This window comes from Seriola aureovittata, chromosome 18 (genome assembly GCF_021018895.1).
Source record: "Seriola aureovittata isolate HTS-2021-v1 ecotype China chromosome 18, ASM2101889v1, whole genome shotgun sequence".
Classification (NCBI taxonomy): domain Eukaryota; kingdom Metazoa; phylum Chordata; class Actinopteri; order Carangiformes; family Carangidae; genus Seriola; species Seriola aureovittata.
Window position 1 is genome coordinate 21,305,146 of NC_079381.1, and position 15,068 is coordinate 21,320,213.

Genomic DNA, 15,068 nt, shown 5'->3' on the forward strand with positions numbered 1-15,068 from the left:
AATGAACAAAAACAACAAAAAACAAAGAAGAGATAAACCAAACAAACAACAAACCAACCGAAAGAAAACACAAAAAAACCTCAAAACAAAAATAAAAAAATAAATCGTAGAAAAACAAATGAACAAAAACGAACAAAAAATAAACCAGCCAAACAAAAAAACACAAACAAAAAGCCCCAAAACAACAACAATGAATAAACGAATAAACTCGAAAAACGTCGACCAAACTGGGCTTCCGTATTGTCACGTGATTGGCTGTTTTTTCCAGTCATCTGATTGGCTGCTGCAGCTGAGGCAGTGTTTTCAATCTGCGGAACAGGGAAGTGGCTGACGGACGGAGGAAATGTAACTTCAGTCGTATTTAGTTTGATATTGACAGAAATAAACACCGACAACTTCCAGTTCAGACGCCCGGTGACCTGCTGTTGCTGCTCGGCCTCGTCTCTGTCATGTTCCCCTCTCTTTGAAACGAAGCCTGTCGAACTTTCTCTTCGGCTTTCTTCGGCTGAAGCAGTTGTTTACAGTTGTTTACAGTAGTTAACACCGGAGACTAACGATGGGAGACAGACGGTCGGTTCATTCGCTGGTGGTTGTCGTGTTTGCTCTCAGCTGTCCTCCGGTGTTGGCGGCGCGGAGGCCTCACGTCGTCTTCGTCCTGGCCGATGACTTCGGCTGGTACGACGTCGGCTACCACAGCTCGGAGATCAGGACTCCAAACCTGGACAAAGTGTCCGCCTCGGGAGTCCGCCTGGAGAACTACTACGTCCAGCCTCTGTGCACCCCCTCCAGGAACCAGCTGATGACCGGGAGGTACCAGGTGAGACCCGCAGACTAATGTAGGATCCACTTACTTCTTCCCAAACAAAAACGGATGTAAAGCAACATCAGGCTGAAAAATAAAACTTTCATAAATGATTTAAGTCCAAGTCGTTTTCCTGCTGCTTTTGTATTTTTGCAAAACAGTAATGAATCTGCAGCAATAACTTTTCCTCAGACATTAAGAAATTAAAATCAATGAGCCATAATTAATCAAAAATGGCAGTGCACGCACTGGATATTTTTCTGCATTAAAACCTGTTAATATATGTATATAATAATGTATATAATATGTATTTTCTTTCTTGTCAAACACAAAACAACTGTATATGAGGTTTTTTAGCACAATGAGCAGATCTGAGACTAAAACAGATCATTATAAAAACAGTATAATAAGTTATAATAACCATTGTGCATCATTGGGTCAGGTGAAGATTTCCCATTTATACATTTACATTCAATTGAAAGGTGTTTTCAGAATAATGATTTTTATTCAATAATAATAATAACTTAGATTTTTATAGCGCCTTTCAATGTACCCAAAGAGTAAGACGAGAATAAGTAAATAAATAAAACAAGTCAAGATAGAATAAGAATGGCGATAACGTTGATTACCTATAATTTAAATATGAAGCTAATGATAATTCATACAGTGCATCATAGCAGCCTCCTGCTTTAGACTCCAGGAAATAACTTGAAGAACTTTCCTGGGTGGAAAGAGTCTAATTTGGACGCTGATGGAAAGTAGAACCAGAGAACAAAGTCGCGCCACTTCGGGGTGTTTATTATGAAACTTCTCTTTCTGTCGTCATTGTTGCCACAGAGTCCGTTAGTTCCCTCTTCGCCTCGCGCCGTGTTCAACTGACCTTGTTTGTCTTTTAAACGTCTTCCTCCGCAGATCCACACAGGCATGCAGCACCAGATCATCTGGCCCTGTCAGCCGTACTGCTTGCCCCTGGATGAGAAACTGCTGCCCCAGCTGATGAAGGAGGCGGGGTACGCCACACACATGGTGGGCAAGTGGCACCTGGGCATGTACAAGAAGGACTGCCTGCCCACACGCCGCGGCTTTGACTCATTTTTTGGTTTGTATATTGTTGAATGAACATCTGAGAGAACAGTTTCAGTTGATGATGCACAGTCATTTTTGGAGATTTTTGCAGTGTTGGATGAACATTTAACATTTCATCCACTCAGAGCTTCTGTCATCTGGAATTTGGTGGTTTGACAATAAGAAGTTAATGTTTACGGATCTTTTAGTGAATGAATAAACCTGAAACTATGAAAATGAGGGGGGCAAAAATAGGAATTTGAACAGTGGAAATTACGCCCCCGGTGTTTCCAGAGTTTAGATTTTGTGTTGTGTCTCGCCTCCAGGTTACCTGACGGGCAGCGAGGATTACTACACCCATAAGCGCTGTAGCCCGATCTCTGCCCTGAACCTGACTCGCTGTGCGTTGGACCTGAGGGACGGAGAGGAGGTCGCCACCGGATACACAGGAGCCTATTCAACTGAGCTGCTCAGCCAGAGGGCCATCAGCGTCATCGAAAAACACAACTCTAACAAGGTGGCACACACACACACACACACACACACACACACACACACACACACACACACACACACACACACACACGATCAGAGGTGTCAGTGAAGAGAGGCCAGGACTGTGGAGACATGGTCTCTCTTCACTGCTGCATTTTGAATTTGAATTTAGCTGCAACACACTCTCACAGGTCTGTCAGACAATAATTATCAGTCCAGTCTTATGTTAATGTCAACAGAAGACAAATAAATCGCCAAATATGGGAAATTAATTATTCGTTTTTTAGACGATGAAGGTTTGAGTTTCAAAAAAGCCTTTTGTAATTAGACTAATTAAGGGTTTCTGGCCTTTTCCGCTCTACAAACAAAAGTCTAGGTCATTTGTTTGTTTGAGTTTACAACATTCAGCAACAGAGACGAGTCTTCACACGTCGTCCTCTTTGTCTTTCAGCCGCTCTTCCTCTACGTGGCGCTGCAGGCCGTCCACTCACCGCTGCAGGTGCCAGAGCGCTACACGGCCCCGTACAGTTTCATCAAAGACCACCATCGCAGGCTCTACGCCGGCATGGTGTCGGCCATGGACGAGGCGGTGGGCAACATCACCCTGGCTTTGCAGAAGACGGGGCTTTGGGACAACACGGTGCTCGTGTTCTCAACAGGTCTGTGGATAAAAACGCACTGTTTGTGTCATGGCTGAGAATTGAAGCCTGTTCAACAAGACGTCAAACACATGATGAAGCACTATAACTGGTTTATTTCTCAAACTAACAAGAACAACTTCTTCTTCTGGCTAGATTAAATTGTCTTTGTTTCAGTGGAAACTGACAAAGAAAGATCAGGCTTTACACACAGATAATCAGGTGATTGACTCTGGGAATGCTCATATATTTTCCACAGCTTTTTATTATTTTTTTTCCAGCGGATTCTTTTATAGTGCGCCAGAATGGAAACCAAATCAGTGGATGCTAAGTGAAGAGCAATTACATTTTATGTTTGCAGACAGAAAACCACATGTTCTGTTCTGTGAGCATCAAAGCCATTTTTTTTTTTTTTTTTTTTCCAGGGTTAAAGGGAGTTCAGGTGATAAAAACAAGGTTTATTGAATTAATGCATCAGAGGGTTAGATAACACATTTTACTGCACAACATGATCAAGAATGAGGGCGATATAACAGATTCTTGCATCAGGGGGAATCAGTAATATGATTAACCACTCGTGGTGCCACGTCCTGAGTCAGAAGGTGAGAGGTGTTTGGCGTCTTAGTGTCATGTATGGGCAAACAAGGTACAGACCCAGGGCCACAAAGAGACACAAAATGACCAAAAGAGACATTAAATGACCACAGAGGAACAGAAAACAGTCAAAAGAGACATAAAATGAAGAGAAAAGACACAAAATCACCACAAAGACACAAAACAACTATTAAAAAATTGTAGTCGTCTGTGTCTCTCTCAGTCTGGGTGTCTTTAACAGGTCTGTGTCCAGGGGTTTGTTGTCTCACAATCTGTCCATGACTTGAGGTTATTTGGAGTTACAAATAGCAACTATTCCCTCCTTTTAGATAATTAAAAGTTGTTTATTATTATCACCAAAAATCAGAGATTTAAACCTGATTCTTGACGCTTTTTTATTTTAGTTTGGATTCTCCACAAATTTTGGGGCTGGTTATGCTGAAAAAAGGCAACTGTAATACTCCGCATGTCCACTAGAGAGCAGTGTTCTGTTGTAGTTGTTGTAACAGGGGTTTGTGTGCTGGTGTCAGGATCAGCGTGGCAGCAGGATGTGGAGATTTACAGAAAGAAGGTAGACTCCACTTGGCTCATGTCTTCACCTTCACCACTGGAGTCTCAGTTCTGTTGAATCCTGAAAAATATCCATCTTATAAACCTTTCGGTGGAGAACATAACAAGGCCAGGTCGAGGCTTAAAAACCACCATCTAAACATGTGCCTACTCACTGGTTTCCACATGTGGAGCTTCTAATGAATTGCATCTGAAGTAGGTAACTCCTTTGAGGGTTATTTTTAGGGGTTTTGGGGGGGTTTTAAAAGGGTAATTAGAGGACAGGAACAATGCTGTGAAAGTAAAGTGAGAGGTTTTTATGCCTGTGCTGGGCTGCGGTAGGTTGCCTGTTTCATTGTTCTTCCACACATTTGCTTGGCTCTGACCTCGGTGGATTCAGCCAGCCATGTGCTGTGCAGACACTGACTCTGCTGATTTGACACTGAAGTAAAAGACTCAAAAAAAACAAAAAAAAAAAAACTGTGTAAATGTGATGTACCGGTTACGTAATCTCTGCTGTGACCAGAATATAGTTCATAAATCAATAATCATCCGTTTACGGAAAGTAGTTATCTGAATATGGAAAATCAGTGGATTTATTAGTCTTTTTGTTTTTCCAGCTTTTATAATTGGACTTTTTCTCGTGGTCAACATGTTTATTGTCGACCCACATGTGTCAGACTTAACAGGAAGGAAATGAGCCCTGAAGTTGTTCCTTTACGACAAAGTTCTCTCTACTGTAAGCAAATAGATAGAGCTCCAGTGAAAGTGTGCAGGGGTTGGGTGGGGAGTGGATGTGTGTGCGTGTGTGTGTGTGTGATGGTGGGGGTGGTGGGTGGGTGGGTGGGGGGGGGGGGTGGGGGGGTATTGGCCTGCAGAGAGCCGGAGCAGCTTGGAAAGGCATTAAGGAGCAGACGGTCTTTTCCAGAACAGTTCGGGAATTGACACAGACTACTTCCTGGACTTGCATGACACTCCGCCGCTGAAAGGGGAGCCCTGGCTGGATGCGATTGGTCAAGTGTGTTTATACTGGACTGGCTGACTGGGATGATGACAGTCGGTCTAACTGCCTGTGTGTGTGTGTGTGTGTGTGCGTGTGTGTGTGTGTGTGTGTGTGTGTGTGTGTGTGTGTGTGTGTGTGTGTGTGTGTGTGTGTGTGTGTGTGTGTGTGTGTGTGTGTGTGTGTGTATGTGTGTGCGCACTTGTGTAATGGTTGGACGCTGTGCAGGAGTTTTTGTCCAGCAGGGGAGACAGATGGATGAACATCGCTGGATTTGTTTAATGTCTTAGATCATTTGTTTTTATCCTCGCTAAGTGTGTGTTGGCGGTGTCAGTCAGTCCAGCACTGTGGTCCAGTATCTCAACAACTGCTGGATGGATTGCCATGAAGTTTTTGTAAAGGCATTCATGGTCCCCAGCAGATGAAACATACCGACTTTGGTGAGCCCCTGCTTTTCCCCTAGTGCCACCATGATGTGAAGATATCTGTTTTTTTATCAATATATCTCGCCAACTCTTGTGTAGGATTGCCGTAAAAGTTTTTATCAGCTGTTCATGGTCCCCAGAGGATGAAGCGTAATGACTTTGGTGATCTTCTGATTGTTTCATCCAGTTCCACAAGCAGGTCAATGTTTTAATTATCAAGTGAAATGACTCAACAACTGCTGGATGGATTGTCATGAAATCTTGTAGAAGCGTTCATGGTCCCCAGAAGATGATGTAGGCGGGACTAGCGTGGCCTTAGACTCTTACACACTCTCTTTAAGCCTTTATCTTTATATTTTCTGATTCAAAATGTCTTATCTAGTGTCTGTCTTCTGGTTGTTTGACAGATAACGGAGGTCAGACACTGACCGGCGGCAGTAACTGGCCACTGCGAGGCAGGAAGTGGTCACTGTGGGAAGGTGGGGTTCGGGGAGTCGGATTTGTCGCTGGCCCGCTACTCGAACGACCCGGAACCGTCAGCCGCGAACTGATCCACGTCTCTGATTGGCTGCCGACGTTCGTTGGCCTGGCAGGCGGGAGCACCAACACCACAAAGCCCCTGGACGGATTCGACGTCTGGAACACAATCAGGTGAGCTGGGGCCGGAGGTTTTTTCACAGAGCCGGGGACTTTGAACTCGCAGCTGGGAGTGTTTCTTGGGTGGCAGGTTTGGCCTGTGGCCTGCGTTTACAGCGTGAGCGATACCAGCTCTCCAGTTTGACAGCCTGCCCTCTCTTTGTGCCCCCCCCCCCCCCCAACACGCTCCTCGCTCCAACTCCCTCTTGCCTGTCTCCCTGACCCAGCGTCTTTTTCTTGTAGGAGCTCCTGCTCCTTCAATAAGCCCTTTGTTACTGTGGCAATGGGAGCTCAAAGAGAAGGAAATTCCATCAGTCATTCTCACACAAATCAGTAGTCCCTCCATCCCTCTTGTTTTTTTCCCCTATCCCCTCTCCATCCCACACCTCCGCCTCTATCAAACCCTGCTTTTGGATCAGCTAATTCGTTTTTGCTGCGAATCCTTTCATGTTTTGACAATCCTGGGATGTTGTAATTACTGTACGTGTGATATATTGAACCGTGTGTAGTTGTATTTCTATGTTTCGGAGAGCTGAAGTCAGTTTGTACATGTTAGTTTGTGCAGGGATCATCACACCAGCTGTCAGTGAGTCCCGTTTGACTGACACATTATATTTGTAAACTAAATGTGGACACAATGAAGGAGGTGAAATTGAGGGCTGCAGCAGAGCCCCAGCAGAAAATCAAGGCTTAGCCTGGACCACAAACTACTACTCACAGCCTCCACTTGACTCCATTGGCTGACGCAAATCAGCTGACCGCTGGCTGCTGGCGTTGCCGTGTGAGCGACACAACAACATGGGGGGAACACAAACTGCCGTTTGTTTGTTTCATTTTGTGTTTATCCTCCCTGCCCGTTACAGAAAGCAGCGGCCTGACAGCTCGATCGGTGGAAATAAAAAAGCCTAATGAAACCAGAACAGAAGGGCAGGCGGCAGAAAGCGAGAGTTATTTTAGTTGTGTTATCAGACACTGTGGTCAGCGAGAGCGGTGCGTTTTCTCTGTGGTGGGAGTGCGGTCAGAGCACATGACCGCCTGGTGAACATCGGCCAGCTGGTTCAGATTTACAGATCCCAGTGGATTTTACAGTGCATGAGTCAGACATCATGGTGTGTGTGTGTGTGTGTGTGTGTGTGTGTGTGTGTGTGTGTGTGTGTGTGGTGTGTGTGTGTGTGTGTGTGTGTTGGTTGTGTATCCATATGTTTAAGACTAACTCTGCCTTTATGTTACAGCAAAGGGTTCGCCTCACCCAGAGTGGAGCTGCTGCACAACATCGACCCTCTGTACAATGATATCGCTCCGTGTAAGTTCACGTTTTCACTGCACATCACATCACAACACATGAGCAGGATCATAGCATATAATTTGCATATTATTTCTCAATTAATCAGTTAATGTTTTAGGCTGTGAAATGTCGTGCAATTTTTAAGGAATGTCCATCGCAACAAAGCCCAAAAAGACGTCTTATTTTTCCAACCAACAGGCCGAAACTCAAAGATTATCAGGTTACAATGATATTAAACAGTGAAAAGAAACAACTCCAGAAGCTGCAGCGAGAGAATATTTGGCATTTTTTGCTTGAAAAAAGATGATTCCTCTCAGCTCTGCGTATAAGATTAAGAACTAAGAAGCTCTTCTTTGGAAAAAGTGGAAACCTCTGACTGCCCTGTGTTGTTTTGAGTGTGTATTTATGTAGAGTGTATATGCTCTCATCCAGACCTGGTGAAGAGAGAATTTTGACATGGATTTTGAAATAGGAGCTTGTGAAACACAAACATTGGCCGACCCGAGCTGCAGAGATCCCATCACTTCACTGTTAAACATATTCAGAGCAGCAAAATCCTGCCAATAGTCTGAGATCATTTCACTTCTTTATGTAAATCAACTTGCTCTTGGAAACCTAGTTTGTGTCCTGGGCTTGATAACGAGTCTTGTGTTTATGTGTTTCAAAACTGCACATGAAATACAGGAAGTGAACAAAAACCATCCCCAGATTCCACCAAATGTGTCACTTGTTTAGAGAAATTGCAGATTTCAAATCTAGATATGAGGTTATGGAGCCTCTTTTTGGTCCAGACTGAAATATCTCAACACCTATGGGATGGATTGGCGTGAAATTTTGTGAAGACGTTGATGTTTCCCAGAGGATGAATCCCAATGACTCTGGTGATCCTCTGACTTTTCCTGGGGCCACCATCAGGTCCTAGTTTTCATCATATCCTGGGAAATATCTCCAAATTTCCTCGATGAATTTCCACCACATTTTGTGATGACGTTCATGTTTCCCAGAGGATGAATCCCAATGACCTTCATGATCTCCCGACTTTTCCTCTAGCGGCACCGCCACGTTGTCGTCTGCGCTTTTGAGTGAAATGTTTCTTCAGTTATTGGATGTACAGACATCCAAAAGTCGCGGACTGTGTGAGAGTGTTCTTATTTTATTTTAAATGGATCGGCATGAAATTTGTCCAGACATTCGTGGTTCCCAGAGGATGAAGCTCACTGACTTTAATGATCATCCTGACTGTAGACGGCGTCCCTTTTAAATATCTGGTGACCTCTCACTAAGTTGGAAACCACTAGTTTAAATCCCATCCATCTACCCATTATCTATGTATAGATGGACGCTGGGGGGCCGGAGCCTCCCAAATATAAACAGACAGCCTTTTCACTCCTACAGGCAATTTAAAGTCACCAGTTGACCTAAACTGCATGTTTTTGGACTGTGGGAGGAAACCTGTAAAGACACGTGCAAATCTCCTAAACCGTAATTTCATCTTCCAGTGAAGGCGACAATTTGATAAAGGATGTTGAGGTGATGGAAACCTTGTGTTCCCTCTCCTCGTCTCGGGGCATTGTGGGACTTGTGTTCTTCTTTTCTCATGTTGTTGTCTCTCTCTCTTTTCCCAGCAAGTATCAAGGCTTCATTGTTAGACGCCGGTATTCACAAACAGCAAGACATCGTGAATCCAATTGACGCAAGTTAAAACAGACTGGGGCCCTAAGAATAGCACGTTGCATAACATTTGACTGAACTCACATTAACCTATTAGAAACCCACGTTATGTTTATTATGAGTGTCTGAAAAAAATGTGTGTGTGTGTGGTGATTCTGTTTGTGGCTGATCTCACATGGTTTCTAGCCAATCGTCAGTGGATGTCCAATAGAGTCTCTAATTAAAATGAAACTTCTTCCCCTTCTATACAAAGGTTAGGTGAATTGTTTAAGAACATTTATCTTATCATTGAAAGTTATTTTGTTCTCACATTTTTGTTTTGTTGTTTTGTGACTACTGTATCACAGAAAACGGTGTTTTTGTTTTTTCATCTGAGGAACGCTGATAACACAAGGTTGATGATGTAATCAGTCACTGGTGAAGCCGTGGTCAGTCAACACTGTTGAAATCTGAGCTTGTTGACGTTTGAGGGCAGGGTGTGTGTCTGTGTGTGTGTGTGTGTGTCCAGTTTAAACTGTGATTGCAGGGAGGTTTCCAGGAAATGTGTCTTGTGACTGCCTTTTTTTTTTTTCTTCACTATGAGACAAAGTGGTCTCGTACTTGTCTACACCACGTAATATTAGGTGAACCAAACCCACTGCCATCTCTGAGGAGGTAGCGGGCTCCTGCTCTGAGGCCACTATTTCTGACTTTGTGGAGGATCCTGCACGTTGGTTGTACATTTAAAAATAGCAGAGGTATAGGAGGAGTACATTTTTGTACTGAAATGTTTCACAGCGGATGTGTAGCTTTTGATCCACCGTAAAGGTTCTGTGAAAGGTGAAAGTCACAACAGAAATCTTATTGGGACCTTTGTGATCCAACATAGGAGAGGTGTCGGGGGCGGGGTTTCCAAAGCTACTCGACAGGGTGGGATCGGGGGGAGATACTCGCTTGCAGGCTTGCATTATTACAGTCATACGATCCTCTTATGAGGTTGATATTGAGGCGACAGTTGCCTGTCTGCACATCCAGCAGACACAGGGGAAAGTAATCGTTCATTTGGAGCCGCCTGGTGAATATAAGTTGAACTATTAACCCTCCTTTTATCTCTGTTTTTGGTCTCCACCATCCCCGGAGGGAAATATCTGGCTCTTTCTGGCTAGCTTTGTGTGTGTGATGTTCGTTCGAAGTGTGAGCCGGAGTAAACAGGAAGCAGATTGACGATTCTGCAGTTGATAAGTTGCAGAAAATACTACGAGCAGCTGCTACGTCATCGTTTCCAAAGGTCTCAGTTTTTCCCCCGTCCAGACTGCAACTCACATAACTGTTCAAACTAAAACAAAGCCGGCAGCGTTTCAAAAGTCTCAGTTTTAGGTGCTCAAAAACTCTGCAGTAATGTGGACGGGAAGCTTAGTGTATTTTAAAACTAAAACATTAAAGGTTCAGGCTGTAAAACCAAAAACAAAGAGCTGAAAGAAGCTAAAACAGGGTTAAACTGCTGTCAGTACCAGTAAACTGTGATGAAAATGAAACTGAATTAATGCAAATTTACTTTCTCTTTCCTCTAATGTCTGAGAAGTGGCCGAGACCTACTGGAAATAAATCCAAAGCCTCTGTTTGATGAATAAGTCTTTGGAAAGTCCGGTCACCGATTTATCGCGTCTCTGAGACCCGACTGTTTATTCAGCTTAAGCCAGTGGTCCTCAAATTCTCCTCAAAGTTTACTCCTGGTCATTACCATGTAAATCATTCGTATGATAAGAGGACCCAGTGAAAACAACACTGCTGCTTTACAAGCCCTCGCCCTTGTGTTTTATGTTTGAATCTTTATTGTCAACCACCACAGTGACAACCAGCCTCCTTCAGCGCATTCCTCTCTTCTTTCTTTCCCCTCTTTCCTATTAACCCGGCCTCTCTTTGGAAACTCGCTCTCCACGTTCCTTCTTTGGGTTTTCTCTATTTAGCTCATAAAAAGACAGAGTCCCCCCTTTTTTTTTTTCTTTTACATACTTTCTCCTTTCAAGTCGCTTTTTCGAAATCCCTCGTCTCTGCCCCTCGCTCAGTGTGAGAAGAGGGATCTTAACTAAAATGGGTCACAGAGGGGTCTCTGAAGTTCTCGCTTGTCGAGAGAGAGAGAGAGAGAGAGAGACACCCTGGACTTGCCCCAAACCTTAAATCACCCCCAAATTTCCCCTCCGCACTCCTCCGCTCTCCTTCTAGCAATTTCCCTGCTCTCTCAGGGTCTCTTCCCACTGTTCCTCCCCCCTTTCTCTCTCGTTTTTGTGGATCCTCCTGCTGCGGGTCCAGATGAGCGAGGCCTGCTCTGAGGAGAGGGTGAGAAATGGACGGAGCGTCTGTTGGGGATTGAAGCCCCTTTCCTTAAAGAAGCAAGAGTGGAAGAGGAACCCCCGAAATAAATCAAACCCTGATGTTTGCAGAGCCCAAATCATCCGTCATCCCGCCGGCTAACGTTAACAGTGTGAACACCTGAATCTGGCGCCATGTCGACACCCCGTTCTTATGTAAGGATTTCAGACCGAATCTGGTTCAGGGATCGCGTTGCCGGGCCTAATGCATGTGAGAGCAATTTAGATTCCCACATGTGATTTGTGCAATCATCAGTGACGAATTCAACGTCGCAGCTTTTTATCATGTGGTCGCAAAAAAAAAAAAACCCCTGAGATCGGAAGTGATTTAATTCTCCCGACATGTCGCTGTGGTGGAATCGAGTCTATAAAAAAACCAGCTCCAACATTGGAACATTTGTCTATATGCAAAGAATGTGAGGCAATACTTGTTTTTGACAGCGACAGGAGGCCGAAATCACTTCGCAAATCTGAGCTAATCAGGACCACATTGTCGGGGTCAAGCGCTTGCGTGAACCTGAGAATACTCGCAAGGCCAAACGTAGACATGTGTGCTCGACTTCTGGGAGACATTTTCCGTAAGAACAGAAATAGCTCGTGGCAGGAGGCGGCGGAGATTTCTGGACACCATCAGAACAAGGATGAATTATTTACTCTCGCCTTGTGAAACGGGTAAAATCATGCCAATTGGTAACTGTGACCCTTGTTCCTCCTTTGCTTACTGTCTTCAAGTCTGCCCAACTGCAGCAACGGGCAAATTATTCATTGTGCTTGGCAGACATCGGAGACCGGTGCTGAGTCGACCACATTACCGCCGTATTTGTCACATTCTTCCAACCCACGTGTTTGAGGAAATTCACATGTAAAACAACTTCTGGTCTTAAAAGTGAAGGATTGTTTTGAATGTTTTTTTTGTTTTCAGCAATTTTTTAAACCACTTAATTCCAGCTGTTTCTCTGCTGATTTGGCAGCACAAAATGAAGTCTTTCATCCTCATGTATTTGTTTTCACTTGATACTGACTGTAATTTCCAGGTATGCGCTCAGATTTGGTGCCAGTCTACCAACTGGTATCGTTTACACAGGGCGTCCTGTATCGCCTTAATCAGCAGATTCTATTTTATTTTTTAAATATGGATGACCTCCATGATCAGCTCTGTCCTGTGCTCTCTGTCAGGCCCTGGCAGGGAGCGTCGGTTAACTTTGGCTCAGGTGGTCAGCGGAGACACCCGGGCCAACTCCGGCTTCAATGTGTCCATTCACGCCGCCATTCGATCCTCAAACTGGAAGCTGCTGACTGGCTACCCAGGTCAGTATCTTCTGTCGCCCATAATGACATGTTTAGTCTAAAGTGGAAGTGGAAAATCAAGCACATGTATGCAACAGACACACACTGACGTCTTATCTCTGCTCATCAGCGGTGACGAAGTCCTTGAGTAAAAGTACCTATATGTTATTGGAAAAAACGCTCCTTTCCTACTTAAGTGAAAGTACTTAAAGTATCAACAGAGACAGGAAGAATCTGAGAGGTTGTGAGGTGATTAATGGGAGAGGAAATATTTTCAGTTTCACGTCTTTGTGCCTCAGTCGGTTATTTTAATGAGACCTCCTGAGAAGTTTAGAAGTTGATCAATCAGCAGCTATTTTGATAATCAAAGCAAAAGTACCAAACATTTGCTGGTTCCAGATTCTCATATGTGAAGATTTGCTGCTTGTCTTTATGTCGTATGACAGTTACTGAAATATCTTTGGACTGTTGGCCGGTCAAAACCTGTTTTTCAAGATGTCACTTTGGTCTCTTTTCATTATTTTTTTTTACGTTTTATAAACAAGGAGCCCCAACATTTTTTTTGGTAAGAGGTCACAAGCTAAAAATGTTTTTTTATTTATTTTTTATAAGCTCATTATAAGTTGTTTTTCAGGCCTTTATTACAATCATAGTTGGAGGAGAGAGAGACAGGAAAGTTGTGGAGTGAGGTGACCCAGGCTCATCATGTGTTTTTCTTTTATTATAAAATGTTCATGTGAAACGTAAATGTAGTGCAGTAGTAAACACAATATGCAGTTGAGTCAAAGCATAAAGAAGCATAAAATGAAAATACTCATGTCCTCCATCTTGTCTCCTCCAGGTTGCGACGTCTGGTTCCCGCGGCCCGGCCACAACGGCTCCGAGTCGAGTCCCTCCGAGCGCGACCCACTGAAGTCCGTGATGCTGTTTAACATAGAAAAGGATCCAGAGGAGAAGGTGGAAGTGTCTGCTCTGTTCCCCACAGTGGTGGATCATCTCCTCAGTCGGCTCCGCCACCACCAGAAAAACGCTTTGCCCATAAACTTCCCAGATGAAGACCCCAGGTGTGACCCGGGCCCCACGGGAGCCTGGGGACCCTGGGCTTAGCCGGAGGTGACGGTGATGAACATTATGAAGCACTTTGTTTTACAGCAGGAATCTCTTCAGTGGAGAACTTTTTATTTTTTTACTGAATGATGATTTAATGTAATGTCGGTCGATCTAAAAGACATCTTATTCCATCAGCCAAATATTTCAAGCTTCTAAATCAGATCGCTCAGGTTTTTAAAGGAAAATATTGTCAGTTGCTTTCTTTTTTCTCAACAACCAAAGCAGAAGCTTGGCGGGTCGTGTCATTCACAAACTGACTGACAGATCGATCGCTGCGTCCCAGGTCGATAGCGATTGCGTAAACCGTGTTAGCTACACATGCTGCTGATTTGTAATTTGACTGTCTCCCCGCTGTTTCAGGTATTTGCACGTTCGTCGGCTGTTGAGAAGCCGCGGGCGTCTGGTATGAGTCAGACGCAAAGCTGCACAGGAATATCACACTCTTGAGAAAAATATTTCACCCATCAAACAATGGTGAAGATATTTTTGAGCTTTTTAAGGATTGCACAGGAGAGCTGCACTAATCGATATTTTTTATATTGACAATTGGTTTTGACTGGTAACAATTTCTGACTTAACTTTTGAGTACAGAACGATGTGTAACCGAATCACAGTCACTGATGGGGGGAGATGGAGACCAAAACTTGGCTAAAAGGACAGCAAATGTCTGATTTACACATGCTACTGTGTGTTATTGCAGATTTTAAAGATGTTTTTGTTTTTTAATGTGCTTTAAATGAACTGTGCTCTACTTTTTTTGCAATTTAGTAATTGTGCACACCACTGTTTGTAAGTGTCAACGGGTCGTAGATTAAGATTAGCTATAAGAAATACATCATAAACAGGGTAAGATGTGGTAAAAATGTTTGTAAAACAGACTGAAAATTATGAATGTGTAGACAGTTTGAACAGAATACAGCTAATTACAAGTGGTCTTCTTCAGCTCACTTGTTTCCCTCATCGTTGCCTCTAAGTTAACGATGAGTAGGTGCTAAATGAGTTAGCGGTTAGCGGCGTATTTCTGCTTTCAAGGCTGAAAATGTGAGGAATTTCTTGTGTAGACTTCAGGCATCTCTTATGTTATGGCTTCAGAAATAACTCCCACATGCCCGTCATTCATGAATGTACCGTTCTCATGAAGGATAAAGTTGTTTAAGGTCAAA

The 15,068-nt window shown here is 43.8% G+C and overlaps 1 protein-coding gene across 1 annotated transcript; it reads left to right on the forward strand.

Annotated features, from left to right (window-relative positions):
* Nucleotides 1-19: 19 nt before the first annotated feature.
* Nucleotides 20-15,068, forward strand: arsb (arylsulfatase B). The gene is made up of 8 exons (XM_056403975.1): nucleotides 20-817; nucleotides 1,715-1,901; nucleotides 2,194-2,384; nucleotides 2,814-3,021; nucleotides 5,976-6,219; nucleotides 7,437-7,507; nucleotides 12,685-12,816; nucleotides 13,637-15,068. Exons 1-8 carry the CDS (start codon nucleotides 557-559, stop codon nucleotides 13,900-13,902), a joined length of 1,560 nt encoding a protein of 519 aa, XP_056259950.1. The 5' UTR covers nucleotides 20-556; the 3' UTR covers nucleotides 13,903-15,068.